This window comes from Ailuropoda melanoleuca, chromosome 6 (genome assembly GCF_002007445.2).
Source record: "Ailuropoda melanoleuca isolate Jingjing chromosome 6, ASM200744v2, whole genome shotgun sequence".
Lineage (NCBI taxonomy): Eukaryota > Metazoa > Chordata > Mammalia > Carnivora > Ursidae > Ailuropoda > Ailuropoda melanoleuca.
Window position 1 is genome coordinate 37,502,899 of NC_048223.1, and position 14,261 is coordinate 37,517,159.

A 14,261-nucleotide genomic window follows, 5' to 3' on the forward strand; every position below is an offset into this window, starting at 1 on the left:
AAAAGGAGGGGAGGAGAAAGGGAAAGAGGTTGAGGACGAGGCGGAGGCTGCTGGTGGAGGCTGGTAGGAAGCTGAGAGACGGGGAAGCAGAAGTCCTGAGCAGCGAAGGGATGGATGATGGCATGGCCATGGACTGGAGCTGGAGGGCTTATGTGCTGGTGTTTACTAAGAATACAGAGGAGGAGCCTGCAGGTTTGTCTCCACAGAGGCTTTGAGGAGGACGGACATCAGGCTGGGCCAACAGCCGGCCCAGACACTGGGCGTCCCGCCTGCTGCTATAAAGTTTCATGCACCTGAGGCTGGCAAGCTGGTGTCAGGGGACCACTGGGAGCCAACTTCCAGTCTGAGGCAGCTGGCAAACCAGAACCAGAGCGCTCAATTCACTTCTGTGTTTCTGGAAACTTTTACGTTCCCACCACCGCAAATAGGCCTCATGTCATAGCTGGCGATGCTCAGGTCTCTGTGAGGCCTGAGGACATGACCACAGTGGGGTGCACCTGGCCCAGGCCTCTGCTGGACGAGGGCTTCCAGTGCTGAGACTCCCCGGAGGGAGGTTCAACCTCAGACCCAGGTCGGCTGAAGGTCAATTGCAATGGCAAGATGCTCTCTGCAGTCAACCTCACACCCATCTCACAGAAAAGGAATTCGAGTACAATAAAAAGCGGAAAGGGAAGAACCTCTGGGATGATGAAATGACATTTCCACCTGCTTCTGATTACATCTACTAGCCAGTGAGGCTGCGGGGGAGGGAGGACGGAGAAAGGGCTGTGGGGGCTGGAAGAAATGTTCTCGGCAGAACCATGTCTTAAGCTGCTCTCAGAACACAGCCTTCGGGAAGCTCGCAGCTCAGGGGAGCAGGGAGACCTACGGAGACAAGATCAAGGAGCAGAGGATAAACTGCACATCTGGCAAGACTGATGTTGTACGTCTATGCTGGGACACGCAGAGATGTCAAACCTGCTGTAGCCGTCAGGCCCCGGGGTTCAGAGAAGCCTTACTCTGTTAGGACGTGTGGGGGGTGGGTGTGGGGGGGAAGAGCTGGGCTGGTGATAATTCCTTTGTTGTTAATAACAGGTCACATCTGTTGGGAACTTACTGAGTTCCAGATCCTGCATCGAGAGCTTTTGTGTCCACTACTGCGGGTAATCCTCAGGACCTCTCTTTAAAGGGAGGGGGAGGACAGCTCATCTGCCTCCAGGCTATCTTGATGAGAAGCTGTGCATCTGGTGAGGGCCCAGACTACAACAGGAAGAGCTCCAGAATCAACAGACCCTGAAGTCTGCATATGATGTGCTTCTCAGGCTTCCGGAGCCAAGGGTCGCTCTTAAAGACCAGGGACCAGCTGCTTACCACCCGTGACTGTGATCCCTACCACCTGCTGACAACGGCGCTCACATTGTGTGTGGGCGCAAGGCCACGGGCCAGCCCAGGGCAGAGGAGCGCGGGATCAAGGAAGACTCAGTGCTTGCAGACAGGCAGATCTGACAGCCAGTGCTGGCTCTTCGACTGACAAGCTGTGACACCTCAGGTTGGAAGGTCTTTTCGCCTCCTGGAGCCTCAGTTTCCCCAACAGGAAAGGAGAGTAATGATAGCTAGTTGGGAGGGTCACCACAGCTAATCACAGGAAATGTTGGGCACATCATAGGAATTGAATATACACATGTGGATCTAAAACAATGAAGCCGTTAGGCACAATGGGACATCCCAGTGGATGGCAGGACTTAAAGGCCACTTCCCCTAGGCTATGCTGGGAGGGAGCAAAGGACCTTGGAGCTTCCTCCTGGGGCAGCCCCCAGCCAATGGCAAGCAGGTTTGAAAGCCCAGCTCCCCACTTCAAGGCGGACAAACTCTGGGGTGTTATGTGTATACCAGAGTTCCCCACAGGATCAGGCTGAGGCTAGGGTCCCCTGAAGTCTCATCCTTCCCTCTCTCCTTCACCTTCCCTATCCCATCATCTGGGCTCACACGCTCGTCTCATGTTTGCTTCTTGAGAATCTAGCCTAAGACCCTGTGTGACTTCCTGCGGAATGCCTGCCCTTTTCCTTGGCACTTAGAAAACTCCTTCAGGGCTTGTTCAGGGTCATGTCCTCCTTCCGTGCAGCCTGTCCTCACCTCTTCAGTAAGGCACTCTCAGCACATAACCACACTGTGCTGCGTGCAGGGCTGTGTGTGCACACGTGTGCGTGTGTGTGAGTGTGCAGTGCTCACTTGTGTGTGCTGTGGAAGTCTTGAGGGTAATAAATGTTTCTTGTTCACACTTATTGGGGGTTCAACTCATGTTTAGTGAAAGAATTTGATGGACCAGACAGCAGCCTTGTCCTAAAATACAACCTTTCATGGCAGAACTCTCTAGAGTCCAGGGGTTTGATGAGGGGTACGTACAGAGGCCACCAAGGGAAATGGAGATAAAGGGGCACCTAGGTGGCTCAGTCGGTTAAGTGTCTGTGTTTGGCTCAGGTCATGATCCCAGGGTCCTGGGATCAAGCCCCACATCGGGCTCCCTGCTCAGAGGAGTCTGCTTCTCCTCTCCCTGTACCCCTCCCCTCTGCTTGTGTTCTCTCTTTCTCAAATAAATAAAATCTTAAAAAAAAAAAAAAGGAAATGGAGATAAAAAAACTGGGGGCATTTGAGGTACCCGAGCCCTGATTCAACCAGAGCACATTCTAATTTAGGAGTGGGTCCTGTTTACAAAACTAACAATGATGATGACAGTCGTGACGATAACCAGAGATCCGTGGATGAGGATAAGCTGACCGAGACTCTGTCGGATTTGGGGCAGGAGAGGCTTATTCTTCATGTGGTGCATCCTGTCCTTGGCCATCCCTCTATGCAGTGAGAGCCACTGTTCACCGAACTCCCATGTGGACGCACCAGGCAAGGGGCTTTGCATTAAGATGTCATTTGATCCCTCCCAACCCTTGCGGACAGGCATTCACTGCGTGTGACCAGCACACACTGCCACATCTTTACTGATACAAACTACCTGTTCACTTCCGTCCCCTCTGCCACCATTACCTCTTGCCAGGTAACTGTCACAAGCTTCTAACTAGCCTTCTTATGTCCACCTTTCTTCTTATGATCCATTAACCCCATGGCAGCTTGTGATTTTTAGAGAATATACGGTGGACCCTTGAACCACACAGGTTTGACCGGCGCAGGTTCACTTTTTATGTGGATTTTTTCTCAATAAATAGAGTACAGTACTATAAATATATTTCTCTCCCTCATGATTTTCTTAATAACATTTTCTTTTCCCCAGCTAACTTCATTTTGCGAATATAGGATGTAACCAGATAACATACCACATATGTGTTAATTGACTGTTCATGTTATCAGTAAGGCTTCCGGTCAATAGTAGGTTATTTGTCATTACGTTTTTGGAGAGACAAAGGTTATATGTAGATTTTTGACTGCCACAGGGCTCGGTGCCCCTAACCCCTGCATTGTTCAAGGGTCAGCTGCGTATGGGATCATGCCATACCCTGCTTCAAAGAGAAGCTCTCAGGGGCTTTCTCTTTGCTACTGTCCCCTGGCATGACATGGCGTGGCCCTGTCTACGCATTCCTCCATGGACATCTTCACTGTTTCCCGGGCTCTTGCCACACTGGTCTTTGAGCCGTGAACATGGCGGGCTGTTCGGGTATTCAAGCAGCTCTCCCTGCAAACTGGGGCGTTTCTCCCCATCCTTGGCCAGCAAATTCCTTCTCACTTTCTAGGTCTCAGCGTCCTTGGAGAAAGATTCTCTGACCCCCTTAATAGAAAGCAGATGAGCCCCACAGAACTAACCTCAATATGAATGAAATCCTTCTCTGCTTCCTTGTTTACCATCTGTTGTCCCCTCAGTCAGCTCTGGCAGTGCAGGGACCATGTTTATTTTGTTTCCTATTGAATCCCTAGGGCCTAGCACAGCCCCTGGCTCTTAGCAAGCCCCAATAAGTATTCATCAAGTAAATACACAAATGGTGACTATTAGGGAGTAGGACTCACGTTCTGGCAAACTGCGCTGCGATACTGCTCAATTTCTCGTGGTTATAAGTGAATTCTCACTTGTGGGGGTGGTGTGGGAAGGCGAGGACTACCTTCGGATGATGGTATAGGATGGGGATGGTGGTGACCTTCCAATGACCCTCGTCTGCATCCTACATCTCAATGCAACTTGAGACGCAAGGTGGGGAGCTCTCTTGCCCTGTGGAATGTGATTTTAACTGTACCTGGACACATAAAATGTACAGCCCAAGCCGCAATCTGCTAGGCAGCTATAAAAGCGTAAAGCTTAGGTCAGGAGGCAGCACGACAAAAGGACCATACGTGGCATCTTTTGGAGTCATGTCTGTTTGCCATGTCAGGTGATGCCCCTCTGGTTGAGATGCCCTGGCTTGTGTCTTTGGTTGGGGGGCAATGGTAGGGTGCAGAACAAAGGCAGAAATCTCTAGCAAGTAGAAAGCAGCTTTCCTGTATTTATGGGTGGGGAAACTGAGGCTCGCAGAGCCTACCCGACACCCAGAGTCACACAGCTAGGACGTGAGGGAGAAGGGTTTGAATCTGGGCTTTTCTGACTCCCAAGGGGAGATGCAGTGCTCTGTATCCACAGAGGACTGACTTCTCAAAAAGGCCCCAAGCCTGGGAATTGAACTGAAATGGCTTCAGAGAAAATTGCTGTTCTGATCAACGACTACTTGACAGGGCTTTCTTTAGAAGTGAAAGCATGGCTGCCGTCCTGAGGCTTCATTCCGGGGTCTGATTAGGTCGAGAAGGGAAAGCCCCCTCTGGGGTGAGGACAGCCAGGTCCAGTCAGAAGGAGCTGGCCGGGCTCCAAGGCCACCTGGTGGTTTTAACAGAGATACTTTTAAACGAGTCAACAATTTCCTTTCCCTCCTGGATACTTTGCATTGGTACAGGCCCTTTCACCCCTGCAGGCTCAGCGCCTTCCCTTAGCGGTTCTAACCCGGGGTGGGGAGGTGGGGGCATGAGGGAATTTCTGGGCACTTGTTAAAATTCTGACCCGTCTTCCCCTCTGCAGAAGGGATGCTGATGGCAGTGGGCTGCGTGAGAGAGGTGAACGCCAATGTGGACACATGGTTCCCATATACCATGGCAGAAGCTGAAGGGCCCCAAACGTTTGCCCTGTCAAATAAGCAAGGAAACAACACTCATTCAAGCACATTCTTTCTTTAAAAAAAAGCAAAAGAGCACGAACCCTCCTTAACCATCTTTGGACAAAGATTTTCATATTCTCTCAGCAAGGTTGCAGCTTGCCCAACAAAGTGGTCTAAATGATTGAACAAGGACTCCAGCTCAGATGGGCACCCTAAGAAAAGCCAGGGGTTTGCTGGCCCAATACTGACCCTCAGGATTGCAGACGCACATGGGAGGTGACATTTGTCACTTTTTAGCAGTCCCCGTATGACCTTCCCCACCCCTAGGTGCTGGGGAATCCTCCTCTGTGTGAGTCTCAGGGCAATGATGAAGCAGAAATGCCAGTGATCTGCTTTCCCTGGGGTGTGGTCTCCCGGCGACAGGGACCTAACCTCAGCCAGTGAGAGGCTCCTGCCTGACTCCAGAGCAAGAGGCCGTGAGAAGCCAGGCAGGGACGGCTGTGTCCAGGGCACCACGCCAGGCTCTTCCTGTGGCCAGACTGAGCCTGGGGTCCTGGCTCCTCAGGTGTCTGGTTTGCCTTCCTGGTGATTCTGAGAGCCATCAGATAGCCTTTGAACCCATTCTGATTCTGCCAAAAAAGAGAGAACCAGTCCCTCCTCCTCCCTCCTAAGATCTCAGCCTGGTACCCACTGCACATGGCAATGACTTAATCCTCTGTGGATTTATGTGTGTACCATATTTTCTATTTGAAAATATCGAGAAAATAGGTTTGCTATGGAATTCCTACAAGCTTCTCACCCAGCCTGAGAAGGTAGCTGGGGGTGGTGGCTCACAGTCGCAAAGCTGATTCTCCAGATTCTTGGTTGGCCCTGGGGGGGGGGGGTTAGCCCTAGTTGTTGGCAACTCTCCCTGAAAAGTAAGAAGGGCTGGGTTGAATAAGAATAGGAAACTCAGCATACTCTTGGCACCTGGAAAGCAGTATGGAATGCCACCCCACCGGTCTCGCCTGGAACTCTCAGGTGTGATTGGTCTTGGACAAATGCTAACACCCGACCTGGAAAAGTACTCCCGGATCTATTTATTAATATCAGAGCAAATGCTTTAAGAATCTATTACATATTTCTAGTTATTCCCCCAAATGCTTTGTCAAGCACTACTCAGACCATAGCAAAAAAACAAAGGTCCCAAGGGTCACAGGAAAATCAGCTGATGTCCCTCATGTACAGATTACGTGGTTATAAATCAGATCGTTTCCTCTTCTCACCCACACCGTGCTCCATATCAGCTGCAGGTACACTTCCTGTAGGTTCCAAGGCCTTCAAAATTTGGTACCTAATCTAAAATCTTGTGAAATTTTGCCTGGTTTAAATTTGGTGGCTATCCTCCATGGAAATTTCCCCTCAAATAGACAGCTGACAGAGAGCCAGGCATTCAGAAGACTCATGCAGGGAAGAACGTGTTTGTTCTAAAAAAGCAAACCTTCCTACTCAGAAAAGATTTTTTCCCCCCTGCCAGGAAAGTTGAGAACAGATTGTAGGACTTCATCTTAGCTCATGGGTTGAAAAGGCAAAGTCCCAGAAAGGAGGGAGAAGGGTACATTGTAGGATTCTGAAGGCTGAGTGCTAAAGAAAAATCAGTGGAAATGAGAGTGTCTTCCAAAGAACTCTTTTTTTTTTTATTTTAAAGATTTTATTTATTTATTTGACAGAGATAGAGACAGCCAGTGAGAGAAGGAACACAAGCAGGGGGAGTGGGAGAGGAAAGAAACAGGCTTCCAGCGAAGGAGCCTGATGTGGGGCTTGATCCCGTAATGCTGGGATCATGCCCTGAGCCGAAGGCAGACACTTAACGACTGCGCCACCCAGGCGCCCCCAAAGAACTTTTGATAATGAAACTATCACCATAGTGCTCAAAATGGAACAGTAATTAATGCAACTGGTATTTTGGGGGTGTACAGATGACTCAGAAGCTGACAATGGGATGTTAAGCAATGTCTTCCTATATCCCACAGCTCAGTGTTCTCATCGAAGGCAATGTGCCCAGTGATTTTTTTTTTTCCATCTATACAAGGAATTCCACCTGTGGAAGACCTGCTACATTACCTCTGCTAGCTCTTAACTGGGAACACTTTGGTCTACCCGAACATTCCAAACCTCTCCTGTTGNAACTGGTATTTTGGGGGTGTACAGATGACTCAGAAGCTGACAATGGGATGTTAAGCAATGTCTTCCTATACCCCACAGCTCAGTGTTCTCATCGAAGGCAATGTGCCCAGTGATTTTTTTTTCCATCTATACAAGGAATTCCACCTGTGGAAGACCTGCTACATTACCTCCGCTAGCTCTTAACTGGGAACACTTTGGTCTACCCGAACATTCCAAACCTCTCCTGTTGGCATGGATTGCATTCTAGAAACCTTCTTGACCAGAGTGATGACAGTGAGCAATGAATCACATTCTCCTTCACTGCCCAGGTGAGGGTCTGAATTAGCAGTGCAATGGCCAAAAGGCAGGGAGGGAAAGGCAAGAGCTGGCTCCAAATCTGTGACCTGCCAGAAAAACTCACCCTCGAGGGTGGAGATGCCAGTGCCTTTCCTTGTCATCCCGCTCGGTTTCTGTTATTAAAATTAGCGGCTGGCCAATTCCTCAGTGTGAACCGAGGAGTCAAGCTTGGCATCTGACGGTCCCTGCCTGATTTGAGCCCAAGTCCTGATGTGGCTCCAACATCCCTCCCCATTTCACAGATCCACATTCATTCTGGACCAGCCGATGCTCTCGTCTCTTGCTCACCACACACAGGAGCAGGACTGAGGTTTCATGGTGGTCCCCAGACACTTACTTTTTTTGGGGTCTTAGAAGAGCGGGCTTTGGTCTGCTCCCCATCCTAACCTTTAGAGGTGTGGTGTGCCCATTGTGGATGGGAAATAAGTTAACCACCTTTTCTTTGTAGGTACAAAATCTCTATGAATTTATCACATTGGTAAATTTGTCACAGCAGCATGGACTCTTCTAAGAGTCCCCTGAGAGAAGGTGAATTCCAGGGAAGGGGTACAAAAAGGTAGCATCATTGCCTAGCTCAGTGGCAAAACCAGTTCAAAGGCTGCTGTGTCCCTTTCTATCTGCCTAGGATCTGAGTGTGGGTGTCAGGGATGCAGCTCCCCTCCCTACCCATGAAAACCAGTAAAGAGCAGTAAAATCCCAAGGCCACACTTCCCCTCCAGCCTCTCCCACACCCCCATCTGTCCAAACCTCCCGGCTGCTGTGCCCTCCTATGTCTTTGAGGCCTGCCTCCCAACTGCACTTTACAGAGGACAAGGGTATAGAGAATGAAAGAAGGTTCTAGGACTTGGAAATCTGGATGTGACCTCTTTAAACTTATTCAGACAACTTGTTTTTAAAACGCCCAGTGTTTATCCACGGAGCAATGCGATTGGGGAGGCAGATGAGGTTCCAGGGAAAGGTCTGAGAAAGATAAAAATAGTCTTGGCTTCCAGAGTGGAAATCCAAGCCCTGTCAAGGGTACTTCCAGACTATTTTTTCTTTGGCTAGTCAGATCCGGGAGCTTTCACATAATGATGGCACAGTAAGAACAATGCTATCACAAGAGCAGACCACAGAAGTTCTCCATGGGGGCCTGGAAGCCAAGGCAGGCCTGGTTTTGGGTCTACCACAAAGCTGGCATCTTGGCTCAGAGACCGTCTTTACCATCAAAGTCTAGCACTATGCCACCCAGATTCCCTCACCCTCTGAGGAGGGCTGTTCTAGGGGGGCTGACTCACCATCATCTCTTCTGGGTTCCCATTGGCTATCTCCACCACCCTCAGGGCAGGGTCCACCTTGACCTTGGCACGGGTCATAAACTGGATGACAGATGAACTGTCCTGTAGAGGAAACAACACAACTCAGTGACAGATTTTTTCTTTTTATTCTTTTATTTAATATATATATATTTTTTAGCGACAACGTCTGGGCCTTCAGGTACCGGGTAGAACTAAATTCCAAGATTCTATGTGGGCCAGGCAAAAATGTTATCACTGAACTAGATACCTCCCCATCCCCGGCACCCACATAAAGCAGAGTGTCCCAGTCTCTCTCGAGAATTCTCTCCTGCCGTGGCGGATGCTGAAAACCTCAAGTTTTGCCAATCATCAATACATGCAAGCTTGTGTGCTGTGGTTTCCAAGCGGTGAGAGCCAGATATTTGGATATTGATACTGACATAGTCACAAAGAGTAGAAAATAAATAAAGCTGTTTAATTGTGTACAACAAATCCAGGCCTGGCATTCCGTAGAAGGCATCTGATTTCTATTTCTCAAGCATCTTCCTGCTCTGACCACAACCCTCAAACCCTTCACATGAGTTACTTTTAACTCTTTCTCTACCCTTAAATGAGTCTGTCTGGGGGTCAAGCCCATCTAACGTGGAGAGAGGGGACTGGATGGAGGGATAAGAAAGGGAAACATCTGCCTTATAAATCAGGCGATGGCCCGAAGAGCAGGGAGACTGTGGTGGGTGTGGGCTCATCAAAGACTGAGGAAGAGCCCACCAGCCAGAGGCAGTCGCCAGCCTTGGTGGGGGCTCAGATCCAGGTAATGAGAAAATGGCTCCCAGGCAGCGGTGGAGGAGGAATTTAGAAAAAGGGCAAAACTACAGCTCAGGGAAGGGTCAGAACCCTGAGCCCGTGGTGCACACGGTGCTGCACTGACCGTGGGTGGAGAAGCAGCCTGGCTTCTGCTGTGGAAGCAGCACAGGCAACCGGGGCGTTGGGCAGCCCACCTGTGGGGGTGGCTGGGGCTCTGCCCGCAAGGTGTCGCGTGGCCCACCCACCCTCGTGTCCTCAGCCTGCCTGCCACACAGGGAGGTATACATCCGCTGCCAGCTTTGCCCCACTTCTGGTAAACCCTACCCCCTGAGAGTGAGAGTGGAGGACCCTCTCCTAGAAAACGGATCTGAGGGAGCCCTCTGCTCCTCTCTGCCGAAGAAGCCAGGGAGGCCTTCCTGGGAGGACACTCGGGATGCCACTTTGGGTTCTTTACCTGGGAGCTACACACTGATTATTGTTCTGTTTTCAAACGGCCATAAAACCAATCTTGAAGGCTTCTGGGAAGCTTGTCACTCAAATGGACTGTGCCAGTGAGCTCTCATTAAGCAGTAAATAATTTTGTAGGCAAATAAGCTTTTACCAATGTAACAGTTTGCAGATTCATGGTTTTATGTGTCAGGATATACTGTGTTGGCGATCTCGGATCATCGTCATCTTGGATGTTCCCACAGTAATGGTAATGACGACGACGGTAATTGTCAGAGCTGAAGACCGAGCAGACAAGCGGCCTGCCACGCGACAGGCCCCGGCAGTTGCCGAAGAACACTTTCAGAGAGATCGGAATCCTCTGCTACTTTACCAAGTCAGAGCCTACATCTCAAATGAAAACTTGTAAAGATCGAAACAATAAGACCTCAAATTCCCTGGTCTGGGGCTGGACCTCGAGGTCAAAGGGAAATAAACACAATTGTAAGCCCAGGCAGACCACAAGGCTGGAGCAGCTCCATATCTTTAGGGAGGCCAGAGCGCTCCTGGCGCCGGCTAGCGCTCCCTCCCCAAGGGAGGTCATGGCTGGCTTCAGGGGCCTCACTTTCTAAATTTCAAGCTCTGGGAGCAGCCAGGGCCCCATCTGGTTCCAGGTCGGCCTCATTTTAGGCTTTCCTCTGCACCTGGAATTTCTGGTTTCTGCAGAAAGGGCACTTTCGTGAGAATAAGCCTCTAACACCTACAGAAGACACCCTGAGACAAGCCAAGCCATCTCCTTAGATGCAGACTGGCCNTTTTTTTTTTAAAGATTTTATTTATTTATTCGACAGAGACAGAGACAGCCAGGGAGAGAGGGAACACAAGCAGGGGGAGTGGGAGAGGAAGAAGCAGGCTCATAGCAGAAGAGCCTGATGTGGGGCTCGATCCCATAACGCTGGGATCACGCCCTGAGCCGAAGGCAGGCGCTTAACCGCTGTGCCACCCAGGTGCCCCCCAAGCCATCTCTTAGATGCAGACTGGCCTGGATGGCCCTTGGGAACAGCAGTCAGTGGGACATGCCCCTTGGCAAAGGGTCACCACAGGTCACCAAGAGGGAGAGAGCTGAAGAGGAGCAGGCCGCAGAGCTGATGCAAGAAAGGCCTTGGGCCTTGCAATTAAATTAAGGACAGATGAGTGAAGTCAAGCAGCGTAAGTCTGGTTAAGGGTGAAAGAGGAATCAGAGTGGCTTCTTGTCCTCAGTAACATAATCAGGGCTCTGTCGACAATGACAAGTGGGCATGGGGAATAAAACTGTCACCAGGGCCATCTGTCACGAAGATGACCAGGACAGGTAAGTATACAGGATCCTGGGGACCCATGTTGGGAAGGCGCTTCCTGTGATGCGGGGCTTCCAGACCCCCTTCCTGGAATCTCAGGATGGCCCCTGGGGCTCTGGCTCCCGCCTGGTCCTCTCCCGATGCTGTCCTTTTTTAAGGGAGACACACAACAGGGAGTCAAGGCTGTGAGAGCCCAACGCACCCCAAACTGATTTCCCTGCAAAGGAAACCAGAGAGAATGGAACTGCACGGGGCTCTGCCTGGGTGTGTGGGGGCAGCGCCAGCTACAGATGGAAAGTGGGCGGAACATCCTGTATCCCCCATGCCTGGGATTTCTCAGGTCAGCATGCTACTGCCATGCCTAATTTAAAAACTAACACTGGAATGACTTTTCTAAAGATATTCATTCAGGTTTATACTGAACACATTCAGTTTTTCCAGAGGAAAATAAATAGAATCTCTGTGGCTAACAGGCATATTTTATTTTATCTTCACAAGTGATTATTTTTAAAGCATCTTGTTGGATGTGGCCTTTCATACTCAGCCGCTCTTATGTTAAAATAAATCAGTGAATTTGTCTGACATTTTTTAAGAACCACTAATTCACTGACTGAGATATTTTTAAATGAGCCTCTTTTGAGATGACAAACTCATAATGCAAAGTCACCTGAAATTCAAAAGTTGGACCTCTCTATAAGAAGGTGTTGCCCAAAAAAGGAAAGGCAAACTACCACTCAGGGGTCAAATCTGGCCCTTTGCCTGTTCTTGTAAATAAAGTTTTATTGGAACACAGCCAATGTGGAATATGCCCACTCATCTGAGTATTGTCTATGGCTGCTTTCATGATACAATGGCAGAGCTGAGCTGTGGCAAGAGGCTGTATGGTCTGGAAAGCCTGAAATATTTACTACTGGCCTTTTACAGAAAAGGTCTGTTGACCACTGATTTAGAAGGGGATCCCGAGAGCAGTGGGACTGGCATCCCTTGGGAGCTTGTCAGAAATACAGAATCTCAAACTCCACCCCCAGGAATTTTCATTTTAACAAGGCTTCCAGGTGATTCTGATGCAAGCTAAAGTCCAAGAAACTTAAATGTGCAAACAAAACACCTGGGGAGCTTATTAAACTGAAGATGTTGATTCAGTTACGTCTGGGTCATAGAGCCCAAGGTCCTGCACTACTTCTTCTTCTTTTTTTTTTTTAACTCTGCATTTCTAATAAGTTCCCAAGCGATACTGACACTGCTGGTCCTCAGACCACACTTGGAATAGCAAGGGTCTGTTATCCTCCACCCCCAGCATCCTCCAGCATCAAATTATCAATGGCATTTGCCAGAAAAGTTTTAAAAGGGGCAGGCAAAGTTTCTGAGAAAACCCACTCCAATGCTTTTAAATGAGCCCAAAGAGTGCAGTTCCCCAGGAATTACCTTCTTCAATATTTCTGTGTTCAGCAGCATATAAATGTCTATAGTACGACTTTCTTCTTTAGCAAGTGCACTAAGGTTACAGTGCATTGTTAGGCAAGAAATTCCTGTTTTTTCACAGTCCTGAGAAGAAAAATCAGAGAGCTGTCAAAGGGTATTAAAAACAAAGACAAATGCACAACAGTTTATGGAGTAGAGGGCTCCAAGAGGTTCTATTCTGGTCACTAAGACAATCCCAGGCAGAGGAATTCCATAGGAAGGTGCAATCATTCCTTCTTGCCACCAGAGGGCAATAGAGGGATTTCCTGCCCAGTAGGCACCAGAACAAACTTCGGTCAAGCAAATGGGAAAAAGCCACACACTGGTTAACCCTACCAAAAAACTGAATTTCACAAGGAGAAATAATTGTTTTAAAAAAGAAACGCATTTACATATTCCAAAACCATTTTTTCCTATGAATTCTGAACACAGGATGTGTTTCCTACATTATGTGATTTTTTGCCTATGCAGCGGCAAATACACTTTTGTGCTCCTTTTTTCAGGTAGAGCAAATAAGAGGGTTGAGAAGTCATAGGATTCATGAAAACATATGAGTAAAGAAAAGCACAGGTTTGACTAAGAAAATACGTGAGTCACCAACAGAAACCTAAATTCCAAATTAAAGTTACAAAAGAGAAATCCTTCTCTTTTGTAAGGTAGGATCCAAAACGTATACACAAATGTTTATGATGATTCAAGGGTGGTGTAGGACTGTAAGCCCGATACAGAGTCGTGTCTGTCACACGACTAGGTATCACTGTACCTAACAATTTTAAAGGCTTTTAAAAATAGTTGTTTCATCAGCACTAGGTAAGTAAAAACAAAAACCAAAAACAAAACCGAGAAAAACCCTCAAAACCAAAAAACCATCCCCCCATATGCCAAGTGGCAAACAGTCCTATTTTCTTTTTCAGGAAAAAAAGAGAAAAAAAATCGTGAGGGAGATGTGCCCAGCCTGAAATAAGGAGCTAAAGAGATGGAACCAGATATATGGAGGAAAGGAGGCTTTGGGAAACACACAATTCCATAAGGGTCCATCGTGATGGACATCTTCCATGTTTATGCCCAGGTCAAGATGTGGAACACTTCCGGTACTTAAGCAGCCTCCCGCCTGTTGCTACTCCTTCAAGAGTAACCACCATCCTGACCTCCAACACCACTGCCAGTCTTGCTATTTCTGAACTCCATGTAAGTGAAGTATCATGTGTGCTTTGGTTCCAGCTTCTTTCAGGCGTTATTATGTCTGTGGGATTCATTCATGCTGCCCCGTGTGGTAGTATCGTTCCTTACTCTGGCATGTTCCCGGTGTGGCCACACCACAGATCTACCAGTCCTTCTGTGGGGCGGGGGGGGGGGGG

At 48.8% G+C, this 14,261-nt stretch overlaps 1 protein-coding gene across 1 annotated transcript in view; it reads right to left on the reverse strand.

Moving 5' to 3' along the window:
- The window catches only part of ITGA9 (integrin subunit alpha 9), a 332,075-nt gene that overhangs the window by 22,764 nt on the left and 295,050 nt on the right, over positions 1-14,261 (reverse strand). The window contains exons 24-25 of the mRNA XM_034662244.1: positions 12,868-12,987; positions 8,876-8,977 (exon numbers count right to left, since the gene is read on the reverse strand). Of these exons, the coding sequence (XP_034518135.1) occupies positions 8,876-8,977; positions 12,868-12,987 (222 nt within the window). The remainder of the gene's footprint in view (positions 1-8,875; positions 8,978-12,867; positions 12,988-14,261) is intronic.